The following is an 18646-nucleotide window of genomic DNA, read 5'->3' as shown; positions in this document are numbered from 1 at the left end:
AGATTTCTCAAATGAGAATTTAAGAAGGGGACTACTTTACAAAGGTGTGGGCAGGGTTTGGGGAAACTGAGTAGGGATGGTAACTTGTCCTTACAACTGCAGGTGGGCAGGAACAGGGAGAGCAGCCACCAGAAGTGGAGAGACTGGCTGTGGGCAGTAGGGAGGCTTCTTAGAGAGGGTGGTGGATAAATGCCCAGATTCACTCTCTCCCATCTCCCCCTCTGCTGCTGAGCCCTCCCATTCAGGAAGCACAGCTGGCAGCAAGGAGGCGCAGGGGAAGCACTTTGAAGCAGTTAGTGTGGGATAGCTTTGGGGCATCAAGTATGTGAAAGCCTGGATGAGGGGCAGGCAGGTCCTGGTTGGCCTAGGGAGGTCCTGGCTTTGCCTTTTATGCTAGCATTATTAATGACAGTTCCCCATTCGACTCTAAAAGAATTCCAGTGTGAATAGTAACTTTTGTGGTCGCCCCGCCTATGTTAGAATGTGCCAGAATGAGGAGCTTAGAAAGTCATGGTCAGGAAGTACTTGCTGCAATGGATTCTGTTCACCCCTGTCCTGAAGGTTGAGGTGGATTTCTTGTTGTGGTCTGGTTCTTTCTCCTTCCGTACTCTGATTTGGAGCCAGTGCCTGTGATCTTCCTTATCCTGCTGGATGTCCCCAGGAAGACAAGCCCCTTCCTGGTTTCCTCCCATGTGGCTGAGGCCTGTACTTCCTTTCAGATCTTGAAGATGTGGGGTGAGTTAGATGAGCAGAGTCGAAGGAAATACCAGAAGAAGGCAGCTCCCTGTCCTGACCCAACTCTGGCTGTCTGGCGCCCAGACATCTATTTTGCATCGGTGTCAGAAACATTTGAAAAAAAGGTGGATGACTACAGTCTCGAGTGGGCAGCTCAAGCAGAGAAGAGTTACAAGAAATCAGAGCTTTCTCTAGACAGGTAATGACACTGACTTGTTACAGGACATGCACAGAGGGAGGATCTGCCTCTCGGACCCTTCCTCACCCACTCCAGAAGGGAGGGCAGCCTCCTGGGTTTGAGCCTCCAGCAGGAGGGAGGGAAGTAAAACAAAAGACACCTTGCAGGCCCAGAGGGCTCTAGGACAGGCAAGAACAGGAGTGAACTCCCTGCCTAGGCCAAGACAGAAAACAATGCTCTGCTGGATGGGAACTGCAGAAATGACCTCTCTCAAGTTTGGCGTGACAGCCATGGCTAAGTGAGAAGCAGGGAATCTGCTCACTATTCAGTAGCTTCTAGCTCTGACCCAGGGCAAATCATTCATGGCCCTATAATACCATGGCTCAGCCACTCAGGAAGGGTTGGATCTAACTTCCTGGTGTTCTCCGAGCTTTGGATTCTGAAATCTTAGGAATGAAGGACCACGTGTAGTCCTCAGCTTGGACTTGTGACTTGCTCATCAATAAATAGGAAAATCCTGTAATCTGGGTAGATGGGAAGCCAGGCATGTACCAGCACCGAGCCACATTGGATTAAAACATCAAAAGTGTCTCCAAGGAATGGCTGTTGTGGGGTTTGTATTGGAGCAGTCCCCTAGTCACGGGATCCTTTGCACTCAGCTCACTGAGCCTGGCCTACAGAGCTGGAAGACCTCAAAAGTACGGATTTTTTTTTTTTTTTTTTGAGGGGTGGAACAGCTCACTCTTTATTAATGGAAGGCCCTGGGTCACTTAGAGCTGGTGTACTTGGTGACAGCCTTGGTGCCCTCAGATATGGTGTGCTTGGCCAGCTACCCAGGCGGCAGCAGACATACCGCTGTCTGGACCTCCCGGGATGTCATTGTGGTTCAGCCTGAGTACTGGGCCAGCCGGGCAGCCTTGCCAGCCATTCAGACACCTTGTTCACAAACGAGTTCATGATGCTCATGGCCTTGGAAGAGATACCGATGTCAGGGTGCACCTGCTTTAGCACCTTGTAATGAAACATTGAGTAGGTTTCCTTGCGCTGGCTAGGCTTTTTGGACTTATCGCCAGAACTATGGCCCCTTCGGCCCCTTCACCTGCCTCCCTGCAGCTCAGGACACTGGCTGTTTACCTTCAGAAGGATGGGCAGTGGCACTGCAGGAGGAGTGGGAGAGTTTAGCTCTGGGGAGTGTCACTTGGGTTTGCAGGGCCAAGTTGGGAGGCAGTGCTGCCTCAGTGGCTCTCCCAGGGGACTTGTTAACAAGCAACAAGCTCAGGGTGAAACTCCAAAGTTCTGGAGGTACTCCTCTGTCAGGAATACTGACAGGTACCCAGACCTCAGCGGTTTGAAGTAACTGGGAGAGATGACACAGCAGGTTAGAGAAAAGTCTGACTTTTTTTTTTCTTTCTGAGATTTAATTAATTTATTTAGAGAGAGTGCACATGAGCAGGGGAAGAGGCAGAGACAGGGAGAGAGTCTCAAGCAGACTCCCCTCTGAGCACAGAACCCGATGCAGGGCGTGATCTCATGACCCTGAGATCCATGACCTGAGCTGAAATCAAGAGTCAAGACGCTCAGCCAACTAAGCTTCCCAGGTGCCCCAGAGAAAAGTCTGACTTTTAAAAAGCACTTGCTTAGAAATGTAGCATTACCACTTTCTCTAGTACGTGCATTTTGTCTATGTGGGTTGAGCCCCTTCCTTGTTCCATGGCTGCTGCGATAATATGCAGTATTCCTGTGGCTGTTTTAAAAGAGCTAGCTTTCATAGGAAGAATGGTGAATAAATCACAAAACTGTAGAGCATGCATGCTACCCAAGTAACCTGCAGCCATTTGCACCAATTAAGAAAACAAATACTCCCCTTCCTCCCCAGCCCTATCCCCATAATTGCTTTGGTGAACCTCTTCCTAGTTTATACAGTGGGAGGTGGGGAAAAGGGAATTAACAAAGGAAAACATGAATAGCAGGCTCAGAATTTCTCACTGCTAAGGGCACTCATGGTGACTGGTGCAGAGTAGACATGTGACATTCTCTGGGCAAGTGTGAACAGTCTGAGCACGGACATCTAGAGCTTTAGCCACCTAGCTGGGATCTATACTGTGTAATTTAGGTCATCCTAGGGTCAGTAATGGGATTTTAAGGATTAGAAGAAGGACCATTTACCTAGAAATAACAAGCCCAGAAAGAAGGTGAGCTGATAGTGCCATGCACCCTGGTTTTGGGTGACGTTGACAGCTCCTAACAGATAGACAGGTGTTGTCTGCACTCCTAACCCCTGCCACCCTCTGCCCCATTTCAGGTTGAGGACTCTACTGCAGCTGAAGTGGCAGCGCTCGCTATGTGACCCGGGTGAGGCTGTGGGCCTGCTGGCTGCCCAGAGCATTGGAGAGCCCTCCACACAGATGACCCTGAACACCTTCCACTTTGCTGGCAGAGGCGAGATGAATGTCACCCTGGGCATTCCAAGGTGTGGGGCTGCAGGGGTGCATAGGGTGGGGTCTGTCCTAAGCCCACTCCTGGGGAGAAGTCATTTAATTGAGAGTAAGTGAGACAGAGAAATAGTGGGAAGGAAGGAAGTGGGCATCTCATCAAAAATGGAGATTAGGGTTGGACTTTCTGGAACCCAACTGGTTTCTGTGGCTCAATCAGTGCCTAGGCCTCTTAGAATCTCTGTTTATCCCTTTGCCAATTCCTCTATCAGTTACCTGGGATGTTTATGAAGTTGCACTCCTAGGGTCAGAACTCAGGAACAGATATGGTTAACAAGCCCCATGCACACTGGTTACCTAACTCGAGGGGCACCATTCACCTAGAATGTGAACCACAGTGGCCCTTCAGGTAAGTGTCTGCATCTACAGGATGATGGCCACAAAGAAAGAGTGGAGACCCACCTGCATTCAGTACCTGGCCCTGCCACTTTCTGGCAGAGAGACTTGGATTCCTCAGCTTCCCTAACCTCAGGATCCTCGACCTGTGGAAGGGAGGAGGCCAGGGCCTACCATGCACTTGGGCTCTGTGGGCTGACAGAGCTCACAGGCAAGGCTAGGAGCATGATGGTGCCTGCACACACTAGGAGCACTGCAGATGCTTTACCCATCCCCACCCATATCTCTCATGTATTCCGTAAGCTCTTAGTAAGCATCTAGTGTATGCAAGGCTGAGGTGATAGGAAACAAGAATACTAGTCTGTCCTTGAGGAAAGAACCCATGCTCCCCTGGAGAAAACTGACATGAGGGTCACTTCCTGTCATGCAGTGGGCCAGAGCTGGGACTTACTGATCCACCGTATTTCCTTGCAAGATCCCAAGGCTTCTCAGATCCTAGAAGAGCCCTGACATCTTGATAAGAAAGACCTCACACAAATAGGGAATCTGGATATCTCTTATGATGTGCCCTTGTTCTGTGATAGGTTGAGGGAGATTCTCATGGTGGCCAGTGCCAATATCAAGACCCCCATGATGAGCGTGCCTGTGTTCAACACCAAGAAAGCACTGAAGAGAGTGAAAAGTCTGAAGAAGCAACTCACCAGAGTATGCTTAGGGGAGGTAATTGTCTGTTGGGCCTGGCTGCACCCTGGGTGGAGGCATTTTCCTGCATCTCTCATCTGTGAAGAACAGAATTTGCTGACTGTTCAGACTCTGGGTTCAGACTCCCACAGATGAGGGAAAAGCTTCCTCTGCCAGGTGCTAAGCAGGGATGAACCAGTAAGCTTTAAAAGTAATCATCAGTTCTGCATCATTATCGAGTGCCTTAAAAATGCTTCCTGCAGTAGCTTACTGGTGCTGCTGGAGTCTGCTGCCTGCAGTCTTGCCATCCTCTGGAGGTGACCTACTAGCTGTGGGTCCCTGTCCCTTAAGGATTCACACTGGCAGAGCTCAGTGGGGTTTCTTTGGGGTTTTGGCCTGTGGCCCCTGCTCCTACCCCCTTAAACCCTTGGATTTCAAAACCCTCTTGGCATGTGCAGTCCTCTGGAACTGAGGCAAGTTGGGTTCTCTCTGTCCACCTGGTTCAAGGTGTTGGAAAAAATTGACGTCCAAGAGTCCTTCTGTATTGGAGAAAAACAGGACAAGTTTCAGGTGTACCAGTTGCGGTTTCAGTTCCTGCCACATGCATATTACCAGCAGGAGAAGTGCCTGAGACCTGAGGACATCCTGCACTTCATGGAAACAAGGTGAGGACTTGGGTACATTTATTGTTTAGTTTTGTCATGGGCCTTGAGTGTCCAGGCCGCAGGCCTCCTAGAGATTCAGTGCATTTGTCTAAATGGGTCCTTCAAGGGAAAGATCTGGGAAAACAGCAGGCCCTGTAGCCTAATTTAGACACCTCATTCCTAATCTGGCTTGTGGGTGTGACTACATTAACCATACACCATTCTCAAACTTTGCTTCTCTCTGGCTGAGGAATCTTGTCTTCTCGGCTGTGGAGGCTCTAAGATGCGGAAGTATGTGTGCCGGAAGGAGGATGGAGCTCTGTCACAGTGGTGCTACTATGAGGGCAGGCCAGCACGCGGTGATTTTTGACAAGATGTTCCAGGCTGCATTATGTGGTTACTAATACATTTATATTGTGTTTGAGTCCAATGGCATGCTGCTTTTAAACTAAACCCCTGTTCTGTAGCTGGGTTCCCTGCAGCTTCTTACAGAGAAATTCTGGTTCCCTTCTGGTAGGGAGAATGAACATCCTTTTCTCTCAAGTGTAAGTTTCTTATGGGCATTTAAAAAGTACAGGCTGGGATCCCTGGGTGGCTCAGCGGTTTCGCACCTGCCTTTGGCCCAGGGCGCGATCCTGGAGTCCCAGGATCGAGTCCCGCGTCAGGCTCCTGGCATGGAGCCTGCTTCTCCCTCTGCCTGTGTCTCTGCCTCTCTCTCTCTCTCTATGTCTATCATAAATAAATAAAAATAAGTCTTTAAAAAAAAAAAAAAAGTACAGGCCATGTGCTGAGTACACAGGAGTAGGGTGGTGGGCATACCAGTGCTGGGGTATGCCAGGAAGAGCCAGTGAAACTTCTGACTGACCAGCTGACCCTAGATCATGCCACACAAACTCAAATGGCTGCAGGGCCCTGCAGATAACTGGCCAGTGAAGCAAGTAAGGAGGCCCCCAACAGGCTGGAGAGTGCAGAATCTGCCTTAGGGGGACAGGAATGTGGGTCAAGGTGGCCAAATGTTCTGATTCAAAAATAAAAAAAAAAGAAAGCCTCTCCTCCCATTTTTTTTTCTTCTGTTTTTGGCTATTTGGTTGCTTGATTTTGCCTTTATGAATAAGAAGTTTCCTAATTTTTAAATACCAGCAACTAATTCATATATCTTCAGAAACTTGGTAACACCCAAATAGATCTTGTCTGTCAGCAGGAGCCTGTTTCACCAACCACTGCCTTTAATCTAGACTAGCTCTCAGGACTTCTCTGAGCCTCACTGAAATGGAGAACCAATGGGGCAGAGTAGAGGCAGAGCCCGCTGGTTCAGTCATCCCCCCAACCTTCACTGAGTGATACCCGTTCAAAGTTGAGTCATGGATGTAATGTGGCCAGAAAAGTCACCTGCTCTGCCATTGGCCCTCTTTTTCTCTCTCACCTGAATATGTGAGCTGGCTTCAGGCCAGCCCTCCTCCAAACACGTGGCGGTCAGGATGGTGGGTACTGTGGTGGGAGAGCGTGGTTGTGAACCCATCCCCTTGGAAAGGGACTACCTCTTGGCAGGTCCTGTCCCCAGTTTGTGTGAGCCTGGGTGAATTTGTTGCTGGCTGGGCCTTGGGGAACACATGCATTGCCATCTGCCTAGGTGGAGATGGTTCCTTTTACCAGGCAGATCCAGTGTTCTTGTGATGCTGGGCCATGTCATAAGAGACATGTTTCCAGCCTGCTGGCTCATTAATTAATGTGGAGGAACAGAACTCCTAAGAGCACTGCATATTTGTGCTGGCCAGGCAACCTTTTTTTGAGAAATGGGAATTAGGATCACATGGCCTCCTGAGAATTACCAAGAGCAGGCTAAGGTGCATGGTCTGCCCCGTTTCTAGTCACCTTGGGCTTTCACCTGCCAAGCAGGTAGGTCAGCATGAGGCATGTGCTAGGCTGTCCTGAGAGGTCTTTTTACTTACATTATCTCAGGGAATTGAAAAATCCATCACCTGTTAAAAATTTTTTCTTGAAAGGCCTGGCTTCTCAGACGTGAAATACTTTTTCAGCTCCTAGTTTGTGTTTTGCTTCTGTACTTGGAAAGCTGTGAGAAACAAAGCCATGTGCGGTGGCTCTTGGTGGAGCTACTCTGCGACTCAAGCAGATTGGGCCAAAAATGAGAGAAGGAGTAATGTGTGAACTGGGCTGTGGTTTGGGCTATCCTTGACAGGCTTGGGCAGCACAGCAGCCACATGAAGACCTCTTACAGACCATAGGGAAATGTCAGTGTGCTCCCTAAGAGTGACAGTACACCTCCTACCACGCCGCCCCACACCTTTTCTCCCTTCCTGTCCCTCACCTCCTCCCCTGCCTTTTCTCTTCTCCCCTGCCCTTTCTCTCTCCTCCTCTTTCTTCTCCCAGCTATTGGATCATGAGACTATTTTGACAGTAGATTGGAGAAGGAAAGAAAACACAGAGGCACTTCTCTAGATGGAGGTGTATAAGCCTTGAAGTTCTGTAAATATTTGTACTGAAATCTGTCACTTTGGATGTTTAAATCATCTGGAAGGTGGTTTGGGGTGGTGAAGTAGAAAGAGCACTGAGCTAGGAGTCAAGTGCTAAGCTCTGGCCTCCTGTCCCCAGACATGAAACAACCAAGCTGGCAGTGTGCAATTACAGCTTCTTTGAATCGACGTTGCAAGCAGCAGGTGGCGGAGCTGTTGCCAAGGCACTCTTGGAAACACCCAAGGGTCATAGTCTATTTGCAACTATTTATGTGGAATGGGAAGTTTCCCTGTAGCCTATCCCTCCTGTTCCTTTTTGGTTGCCACATTCTGATAAATAGCAAAACCTCACAGAGCAGCCATTGTGGGCCTTCAGTTCCCTTGTTCTTGGCAAAACCACAGAAGGGCAAACTGCCCTCGGGAGGACTCTGGCACACTAGTCACATGTCAGCTACTCAGTGGTCAGGGTTCATTCTGCTTTCTCACCTCTCATGTTCTCTAGCAATCTTGTTCACTAAAAGAGGCAGGCCAGGCAGAAGGGATTCCCAGCAAGGGGAGATTAGGGAAGGTCTCCTTGGGAAATTCCATCTGCACACAAATGCATCCTTGGGGGTTGGGTGCAGCTCCAACAGGTAGAGGAGCTGGGGAGATTGCTGGCAGAGCAAATGGCTTGGGCAAGAGCCCAGAGGATGCATCAGGGCAGGTAGGAGCAGGTGAGTATTTGGGGGTGGGGCCAGTTGTGGAGGGCTGCAGGGAGGAGCCTTGGAGAGGTGACACTGGCCAGCCGCAAAGCTACTAGCCTAGAGAGTGGAGTCAGAGCAGCAGCCCCAAAGTAGCTGGGGGGCAGAGAGGCAGCAGGCCTACGGCTTCCACATCCCCATCTATCCCATTTCCTCTCACTATGTGATAGGCTTGAGTCAGGGTGGGAATGTCCCATTGTACAGATGAGATTGAGGCCCTCCTCTCCAGTTTTGGCTGAAAGCAGATTTGAACCCGAGCCTGGCCTTCCAGAAACGTCTCGTTCACCCCCTCTTCTCAGTTTGTATCTTCTCAAGTCAAGGCTGGCCTTCCTTCATGTGGCCCTTGTCCCCATCCTCAGTGCTTGGTGACCAGGTTCTTCCCTGGATTGGTGGCTGAGGAGACTTTTCTGCCCAAGGCAGAAACCTCAGCAAACCATGCACAACTTTAAAAAGTTAAAAAAATAAAAACAAGGAGAGTGAACAGTAGTCTTTTGCTGTTAATAAGCAAAATAGTAAATATTTGACCTGCCTGCTTAAATTAAGACTGCACTCCTGTATTTTCATCCTTGCTTTGCTCCCAGGGCACATGATACACACATCATAGGCACTGAGACAGCACAAGATGGCTGGCTGGCTGAGGAACTGATACTTAATATAATTAAAAGCAATCCAAAAAAAAAAAAAGCAATCCATTTTGGCATGCTGTTCTGGCCTGAAGAAGAAGACAGGCAAGAGATTCTGTGAAAAAAGAAGCAGGGGGCAGAGGGCAGGGTGAGGCCTTAAAGGAGCTTAAAAATAGGAAAGTCAGAAGAAAGGTGAGGGGCCAGGAAAGGCCCCCTAGGCTCTGATGCAAGTTGGTTCTTTTAAATTGGTTTGGTTCCAACCTGTCAACATGATTTATGGCCACAAAGTAAGTCATCATTGCCCTTCAAAACTCTGATGAACTCTTGCACATCTTAGTTCTTCCATCAAATTATCGGGGCTCCTGCCCCAAGGAGACAGGAGTTGTCAGGCCCAAGCCGTGCTACTTTCTAGAGATGCTGCGAGGGCAGGCGGGGGAACAGTTCTAGTCCTGGACCAGACTCCCCTCTCCTGCTATAGAGTCTGTGGTCCTCGTCAGACATCAGCCACAGTTGTGCTAGCAACTTTGCTTACGGACCACCCACTTTGCCAGGCCTTGTGACAATTATTGGGCAGGGGGTCATTTCTAAGCCTTAAAACATGACTGCCTAGTACATATCCATACCTACATCTTACAGATGAGGGAGTTAAAGCTCAGGAGACTCTCATGCCGAAAGCCATACACTTGAGGAGTGGCAGGACATAGGTTCAGACCAGGCCTGCTGGGCTGTGAAGCAAGTGTGCCTTGCTCTGTGCCTTTCAGAAACAGCAAGAGGGTGAGGGAAGTGAGCTGAGAGGAGACGCTGTATCTATCTCATGTGTAAATCCCTGACACTGTCCTAGATGGCTGTGAGTCCCCTGGACAAAACATCCTAGAGAGTAGAGATGCTGGTCCTGAATGGGGCTGTGTGGTTTTCTTCTCACTTTAGGTTCTTTAAAATTCTGATGGAATCCCTCAGAAAGAAGAATAATAAAGCTTCAGCTTTCAGAAGTGTTAACACTCGGAGAGCTACCCAGCGGGATCTAGACAACTCTGGGGAGTCGGAGAGGAATCGGGTGAGTCCCCCAGGGGACAGCACAGGAGAGAGTCCCAGGGCTGGGAAGCCTATAGGGTGGCTACTTAGGGCCTTAGTCTTCTGTCCTAGGAAGGCTCTGAGATTATTTTCAGCACACCTCAAGCCCCTTCATGGTTTTGGCCCCTCTTTCCTTGTACCTTATCATTTATCTGCCATGCTGACAGAGCCACAATGGGGTTGCTAGATAACAAGTCTGACTGGCCTTGGGTAAGGGCCCAGGGTCATCCATCTGTCTGCTCTCAAGGACCACTCTGTAAGTGATTTTTATGCTGAGAATAGGCTCAAAGTATTGGTACCCACTGGGCTTTCTAATTCTTTTTCTGGTTTCATGTTGCTCTGCCCTTGACTTCCCTGGGCTGGGTGAAGTGAGGCTGTAGAGTACTGGCAGGAACTAAGAGAGGCATTTGGAAGCAGGAAATTTAGGCTATAGGAATAAAAATGGAAGGAACCGGGGAGAAGCCATTGGAGGGCAAAATAGTCCAGGAATGATGATACTTCACCTGCCAGGAGACAGAGGGGCAGTGTGGGAGCAGGTTGCCTAGTGTCATCTGAGCCAGCACTGGCTTGTAGGGCTACATAGCAATAGTTTAGCAAGTGCCAATGCAGACAGCCTGGTGGGGGGGCTGGGAGGGCTGTAGTGAGGACTTGGTACTGCCTCTACCTTGCTCTAGGGCCTCAGCTATGTCAGCTCCTGTCTCTGAGCCTTTCTCTTCACCCCTAAAATGACAGACTTTCCCAGGCCAGAGAGAATACTAGATCTTTGGCCCGGGAGGTCTACCAGTTGGCTAATTGAACACAGATGGGGATGGATGGTCTTTGAAAGGCTATTCAGTCTATCCTTAAGGCACCTGGAAGAAGTCTACAAGAAATTAGGAGCCAAGGCTAGAAGGTGTAAATAATTGGTTTTTAATATAGTAGTACCACCAGGCCAATCCTCTCTCTTCATCTCCACCTACAACAAAAATATTTGGAACAATATTTTATACCATTTTTTTAATGACTTGGAAAGCCTTGTCACTTTTTTTTAGTGTTTTTTAAAGCAAGATTTTACGAGTGATACGTGTGAAAATGAAGCTTGAAGAGAAGGAGGCAGGGAATGCAGGGCTGGCCCAGAGCATGGATTGAATGTATGGTTTGGCTAGGAGGATGGGTAGGGAGATGGGTGGTTAGGAGGGTGGCAGGTAGAAGTAAAATAAATAGATGGATAGTATAATAAATGGAGGCAGGCAGATAGGTTACTGATTGGATGAAAAGGAGGATGGATGGGTAGAGAGATGGATTCACCAAGCACTGGGTATTAGAACCAGTCTTCTTCCTCATCCTCAAATCACAGGGAGAACGGGAAGGCGATGAGGAAGAGGAGGGGCCCATTGTGGACGCTGAAGCTGAGGAGGGAGACGCTGATGCCTCTGATGCCAAACGCAAGGAGAAGCAAGAAGAGGAGGTGAGGGGACTGGCCGGGGTCAAGGGGCTGTGGTCACATCCCTCTGTCAACACATCCCTCTGGAACCCATTAGGAACCTTGAAGCAAATATGGCCTGCCCAGCACACTTCTCAGTGGGGAAGATAAAGCTCACAGGGCAGGAATTGGGCAGGGGCCATCCCAGGGCTGCCCTTTGGCTCTATACTGAATCACATTCAGGGACCTAGAGGCTTTTGCAAGGACATGAAGTCAGGCTGCCTCTTATTTTTACAATGAAAGTAAGTCACGTGGGGGCGGTGGGTGGATCAGTCAGGTAAGCTTCTGACTCTTGGTTTTGGCTCAGGTCATGATCTCATGGTTGTGAGATTGAGCCCCACGCCACACTCAGTGGGGATCTGCTTGAGATCTCTCTCTCCCTCTGCCTGCTTGCTCTGTCTCTCAAATCTTAAAAAAAAAAAAAAAAAAAAAAGCCAATCTCATGACTGCTGCTAGGACAGAGGGCAGTTTAGAGTAAATTGACAGGCAAGAGGGCGCTCGTGGAAAGTGGAAGGGTGTTGGGAGTTGGGACTGAGGGGCCAGCATAGCATTCATAGGGGAGGGGCTGCCAAGACAGAAGGCGGCCCAGGGAGTAGCAGCTTGGCTGGGGCCAGTCACATAAGGCCCCTGTTGGGCTCCTTGCTCAGTGGGGAGCCTGCTTCTCCCTCTGCCCCTTCCCCTGTTCGTGTGCACATGCTTGCTTGCTCTTTCTTTCTCTCTCTCTTTCTCTCTCTCAAATTTTTTAAAAAACACAGATAAGGTGTCTGCGGGGTGCTTGTTCTGCAGACTAAGTCCAGACACGTGTGGGGATTCAGGTGACACAGACTGTACTTCTTCCCCTGCCAGGTCGATTATGAGAGCGAGGAGGAGGAGGTTGAGGAGGAGAACGAGGATGAGGACATGCAGGAGGAAGAGCACATCTCTGGGAACAGTGCTCACAAGGCCCAGGAGCAAGATGAAGAGGTGGGCTCCGGCCCCGAGGACTCGCCACCTGCCGTCCCCCTCACACAGCCCCGGAAATCCACCCAGAACAGGGAGCCCCAGGGAGCTGAAGCCAAGGAGCGCCGGGTCCAGGCTGTGCGCGAGTCCCACCCATTCATTGAGGACTACCAGTACGACACTGAGGAGAGCCTGTGGTGCCAGGTCAGTGCCATACCACCCCAGCAGAGCCTCCAGCAAGGGGCCTGCTGCTGAGCTCCCCCAGTGCTGGCCCACTGGGGCCTGCTGGGCCTATGGTGGTGGGTTGCAGTTTCTCATAGTCCCACATCCCTTAAAGAATCTGGTGACAGCTGTGGACCCTCTGCCCATTTCCTTGCCGTACACATGTGACTCAAACCCCTAGTGGGCCAGTTCTTTCTGACTCTTCCAGAACAGTGTGTATATGTGAGTCTGATTGGCCGGGCCCTGTGGATACTTTTAAATCTCTCACCTCGTTTCGTTTCCAGTACCCCAGAGTTGTTGTGGAGGCCAGCGGGAGTGTGCTGGTTCCTCACACCCATGGCCTCTGGTCACCAACTTCAGAGTTGCAGTCACCACCTTTGGGGTTCCCTTAAAGGCGGGCCAGTTAGGATGCCTGCACAGCTACACACAGACTGATGTTTTTGTTCTTTGCTTTGATCAAGTCCAGTGGTTCCCAAAGGGCAACGTGGATAAGAGTCATTGAGCAGGTTACACATAATGAAATGACCAATGTGACACTTTGTGGTGATTGAAAGGCTATTGAGGGCACTGTTGAGTAGATAGGATTTTCACCAGCATCTGTGAAGGTGTCACTCCACTATTTGCACCTTCATCTGGGTGACTGGAGATGGCTGCTCTGTGTGCAGTCTGTTAGCCATCCAGTGTTCATGTGTACACACCCACCTACACACCCAGCCTGCCCCTACAGGGCCTCCTGCCCCCAGCCAAGCAAGCTTGTTTGCTAAGCAAACTTTGAAGGCATTGCCTGGGGAACCATTGGAGGTGGGGGGACAGGGCTCTGCCTCCCTCTTGGGGCTACAGGGTGGCCCCCGCCCCAGGCACAAATCTCCCTCCTCTTGCAGGTGACAGTGAAGCTCCCTCTGATGAAGATTAACTTTGACATGACCTCTCTGGTAATGTCCTTGGCCCAGAGTGCTGTTGTCTATGCAACTAAGGGCATCACAAGATGCCTCCTGAATGAAACCACCAACAAGAAGAATGAGAAGGAGCTTGTCTTAAACACAGAAGGAATCAACCTGCCAGAGCTGTTCAAATACGCTGAGGTACCTGTCCCACCTCCAGGTTGTCTGCTGGCTGAGAATGAGGTCCTTACTGGCTCAGGGCCTTGCAGCCATCCCTGGGCCTTCTTCTTGGGGATCCATCCACATGCACATTAGCCTAGTTATGACTTGAGGTAAAGAAACCAGCTTAATTTTATCTGTCCCAGGGTTTCTCAAACTAATTTGGCTGTATTTTTTTTCCTTAAAATTAAAACCTCCCCAAAGTAGATCTGTAAGAAACAGTTGCTGAGTTACTGGCTTGGGAGCTGCTCATTTCATCTGTTAAAGGAGACCCTGGGAGCAGAAGTGGCCCAGACCAGCCACCCAGTGTGCTGTGTCCCACCTGCTCCAGCAGCATGTCTGTCCATCCATCTAAGCTATTTCTTCATTCTCCCACATTGTGTCTCTCAGAACCTTCTGAGATGCTCTCAGCGCCCAGGCATTGGTGTTTCCCCAGAGAATACTGAAGTGCTAGGATCCCTATAGTTCACTCTCCTAGGTCTGCACCCCGCTGACAAAGTTCTCCCTTCCTGGAACATTTCTCCTCCCATAGCAGCTGCCTTACAAAGGTCCTTGCTGCCCTGGAGCCTTTCACTGATACTTCCCTGAGGACAGAGCAGGGTGGGCTTATACCTCCTAAGACTCAGCCCCTGGCAGGGTGAGCTCTGTCAGGCTCATGGGGTTTGTTTAAACAAGCCCAGGGTCTCCACCATGTCCTGTGGGGATGACCTGCCGTAGTGACCTGCCACCTCGGGGGCCCCAGAATAGGTGAACTGGAGCTTCAGGCCTCTGATGAGACCCGGCTTTCCCCCACGGAGCTCCCCAATCGCTGCCCCATGTGTCCTGGAGAGGGATTTAAGTGTCTACTAGAGAACCTCCCTCACCTACCAAAGAAAGTCTCAATCCTAGGAAACAAGTCTGTTAAATAAATATTTTTCTTCCTGTTAACCTGAAGCAGGTATCAAGTTATCTCTGGGCTCTGGTAGTGACAACGAGACAGACCTTGGGGCCTGGCTACCTGTAGCTCTGCCTACGCTTGTCCCCTTTGCTAATCCTGGGCCACCTCACCATGTCCTCATCAGCTGTGCTTGACTGCCAGACAAGGAGCTCAGCCAGGGTGGATCATGCCAAAGGAAGGGAGCAGAAGGCCAGGCCCTCCCACTCAGCCCTTCCTTCCTCCCTTAGGTTCTGGACTTGAGCCGCCTCTATTCCAATGACATCCATGCCATGGCCAGCACGTATGGCATTGAGGCCGCACTGCGGGTGATCGAGAAGGAAATCAGAGATGTGTTTGCCGTGTACGGTAAGAGGAGCTATGGAGACCTCTCAGAAGATGCCTGCATGGTGGGCCAGCCCTGTGGGGAACCAAAATGTTGGTACAGTGAGCATGTGGCCTGTGGGACACCATGAGAGCAACCTGGGAGGACAGGTTTTCAGTCCCATCACTGAGGGCCCTCCTGACTTTTGTTTTCTCATCTAGCCTCTGAAGAAGCTCCTGTCTGATGATGTGGCCCCAGCCTGCCTTCACGGTTTTGGCTCCCAAGTGAAACCATGCCATTAGGTTCTCATGTCTCACAAGTCTAGAGTTTGTTTCCTGGGCTAGTGGATAGAAATGGAGAGTGGGCTGTGCTGATGGTGGCCAGGGATGGGGGTGGGAGAGGGCTGCACAGCCCAGGTTGGGGGCTAAGTAGCCAAGCGAGCAGGTGACTGAGCTGGACATGGAGCCTGAAGGTCTGACCTCTGAGCCTCTGCCCTGGCTTGAGTCAGGTGATGCTGTCCCAACTGTCTCCTTGTCATTACATAATCCTTCCCGTGTTGCTGCCCGTGTGACAGGCATTGCGGTCGATCCCCGCCATCTCTCCCTGGTCGCTGACTATATGTGCTTCGAGGGCGTTTACAAGCCGTTGAATCGCTTTGGGATCCGATCAAACTCCTCCCCTCTGCAGCAGATGACATTTGAGACCAGCTTCCAGTTTCTGAAGCAGGCCACCATGATGGGTCAGTGCCCCTGGCTTCCGTCTCCTAAGTTTGCTCTGGGCAAACAGGTTCATCCCTTGGGCACCTTCCACACTCCTTCCACACAAATAAAATCCTAGAATCTCACGGAGGAAGAGCAAGCAGTAGATGGGAAAGCCACCTCTACCTTTTGAAGGAAAGGGAGGAGGGCCTTGCTCACTTTCTGCAAGCAGTGCTACCTCACAAAACCTCATTGGCCTCCAGGACACAGGACCTCCTGCTGGCCTCTGAGATGCCCCATCTTCCCAGCCTCTGTTGAGCCCCTGACATCACCCTAACTTCTCCCTCCCCAACTTAACAAGGGCTCTTGTGTCTCCCAGGATCGCATGATGAACTGAGGTCCCCTTCTGCCTGCCTCATGGTCGGGAAGGTCGTCAAGGGCGGGACAGGCCTATTCGAGCTCAAGCAGCCGCTGAGATAGTGGCTACCGTGTACCATCCGCCCAGCCTGGAGGATAACCTGGAGGACCTGGGGGAGGGCTGGGCCTGCCTGTCACATGAGAGGCCTGGGAGAACAGAGTCCCAGGTAGTTCAGAGTGGCTGTGCTAGGCACAGCAGTGATGTTGGGGGTTCAAAAAACAGCTGGCACCTGGGCTGGACCAGCTTCACCTGGAAAGTGACAGCATTCCTTGCCCTTCCCCGTCTCAGGATCTGAGCAGGGTTCACTGAGTCCCCTGAGTCCCTCTGAGGTGGCCCGCCCTTCCACTTTGTGACCTTCTGAAGCAAGGAGGTGAGGTCCTGTTGCTGTGAGCAGCCAGTGGCTACAAGCAGGATCCCTGGGGGCTCTCGAGTGGGAACCTGGAGCCTGTCGCCCCATGGCCTGCTTCTCCCAGCTACATCAGTTCCTAGGGGCAGAGTTCCCATAGAGTCTCCACCCAAGTCTTTTTGCCTGCTGAGCACACACCTCTACCCACCCAACTTCTGTACCTGGGCTGGGACCCCAGCAGCTCAGCCCCACACTTAGAACCCTGAGTCACCAGCTGGACTGTTTGAACAAGTGGCCTGGCTTATCTTCCCTGGCTCTTCTCTCAGCCCCCTGTTGAGGCCCACAACCCTCTCTGTGGGCCCTGCTTCATCTGGGCCTCCCTTGACCTCTGGCACCACAGCAGGGGACCCTGGCATGAACAGAAAATCAGAGGACTTGTATAAAGGCTTTGTAAAACTAGAGGCTGTTTCTATTTTTGTCTAATGTTATTCCAGCTCAGGCTGAGTAATAAACATCACTGGAACTAGCTATTTGGAGGGGAAAAAATTGAAGAGACTTGGGTTTTTTGTTTTTTTCCCTTGGTTTGTGGTTTTTGCGTTTGTGATTTGAGAGCCCAGGACTGTGATTTCTCAGCACAGTCACGTCTTGGGTCTCTTCTGTTCTTGTTAAAGGCTGTAGGGGAGAGCCTGGCCCCTGCAGCCTCCCCCTCCGACCCCAGCCAGCCCCTGCTGCATCCTTTTCCTGAGCCAGCTTCTGGCCCTGTGGCCAGGAGAGTAGAAGCCAGTGGGAAGGAGCCGTGTGTGGGGGGTGGGAAGGGAGGCGTGGCTTGGGGAGAATGACTATGCTGCTCCCTCCAGACACATGACAGGTCCACCCTATGCCTCCTATGCCCACATGGGGGAAGCAGCAGGAACAGTTGACTAGGGCTCAGATACAGGGGAATATGCGCAGCTTCTGAGGGGCACAGGCAGAAGGGTCACAGTAGGATCTGTGCCACAGTTTAAGGCACATGTTCTTGGGGTAGTGGGCCAGTTCACTGCTTGGTCGTTTCCACTCCTTACTAGAATTGTGGAAGACAGTTCCTCTGGAGATCACAAGGTAACCCCTGGACAAATGAACACGTGGTTGCCTGGCCCCCATAGCTCAGCATCAGTGGGTACATTCCATGGCTCCGCCCTACTCACACTGAAGGTACAAAGGTGAAGGATCAGGCCCAGAATATGGATAATACATGTTGAAGTTAGACTCAACCTGTGTTGGGAGGTGAGATGATAACCTCGGGCCTCTTCTGCTCAATCCAGCTGTGTATTTCCCAGGCACCTCTGTTTTCCCATGTTTCTCTCCCAGGATACACCTGCTTTGTAAGCAGACATTCCAGAGCTTGCACATCGTGGTGAGCCGGGAATCCCCTGGCCCCCTTGATGGCATCATACGCTCACTTCAGTTCTCTCTGTCAGGAGCTTTCTTGGGGGGCCTCCTGTGCTGTTTAAGATGTCATAGTCTTCAGAATATCCTGTGTATTGTAAATGCTCTGAGGGCACTTTTGATTTTTTGGGAAGGACCACAAGTAGGTCCAAGCCAAATCTGATGAAGAGGACAGATCAAGGTGCATAATCATTTTTTAATCAAAGTAGAATGGGGAAAAAAAAAAGTAGAATGGAGAGTGATTGGTGGGGTTCACAAACTTCACAGAAACTGTGAATTCTTTCAGAACCCCAAGATGCTGGAGCAAGCCACTGTTCTTGGATGTCCTCCCCACCTTGCCCTTTCGAGTGTTACTGTCCTACCTACTTGCTTGCTGATAACTTCATTTCTTTTTTATCTTTTTTGGGTTCTCATTAAGAAAAAAAAAAAACCTACCAACATTCCTGCAAGTACCCCCCTTGTGAGCCTTTGACATTTTCTTTCTAAATCAAGAAGAAAGCTGAGGGAGGGATGAACCACTTTGTCCCATTCCCAGCCTGGATCGTAACTCTTCTTTCTCTCTACTGTCCTTGTACCCAAGTACATGTACACAAACCTAAGTAGGTTCCTCCTGGGCCTCCCTGGTCCTGTCATGGCTCTTTCGTTCCATGACTCTGCTAAACAGCTTCTGTGAAAGGTTGGCTCCTGCACATGTGACCCTCCCAGTTCTCTAGGCTCTGGGTGGTTTTGTTTTAATTTTGGTAAAATAGAATTTACCTTTTTAGCCATTTTTAAGTATGTAATTTAGTAGCATTGAGTAGTCACGCTCTTATGTAACCAACACCATC

The 18646-nt window shown here is 50.5% G+C and overlaps 1 protein-coding gene across 1 annotated transcript in view; it reads left to right on the top strand.

The window, feature by feature from the left end:
• POLR1A (RNA polymerase I subunit A) overlaps positions 1-16853 on the top strand; it is a 71604-nt gene extending 54751 nt beyond the window's left edge. Inside the window, exons 24-34 of the mRNA XM_025994403.2 lie at positions 720-934; positions 3216-3383; positions 4326-4461; positions 4930-5087; positions 9828-9954; positions 11308-11418; positions 12280-12576; positions 13476-13676; positions 14859-14976; positions 15507-15671; positions 16010-16853. Of these exons, the coding sequence (XP_025850188.2) occupies positions 720-934; positions 3216-3383; positions 4326-4461; positions 4930-5087; positions 9828-9954; positions 11308-11418; positions 12280-12576; positions 13476-13676; positions 14859-14976; positions 15507-15671; positions 16010-16110 (1797 nt within the window). The 3' untranslated portion in view covers positions 16111-16853. The remainder of the gene's footprint in view (positions 1-719; positions 935-3215; positions 3384-4325; positions 4462-4929; positions 5088-9827; positions 9955-11307; positions 11419-12279; positions 12577-13475; positions 13677-14858; positions 14977-15506; positions 15672-16009) is intronic.
• The last annotated feature ends 1793 nt before the right edge of the window (positions 16854-18646 follow it).

The sequence above is a fragment of the Vulpes vulpes genome, chromosome 8, assembly GCF_048418805.1.
Source record: "Vulpes vulpes isolate BD-2025 chromosome 8, VulVul3, whole genome shotgun sequence".
Classification (NCBI taxonomy): domain Eukaryota; kingdom Metazoa; phylum Chordata; class Mammalia; order Carnivora; family Canidae; genus Vulpes; species Vulpes vulpes.
Note: the sequence above shows the minus strand (reverse complement) of the source record. Positions and strands in the feature narration are given on the sequence as shown.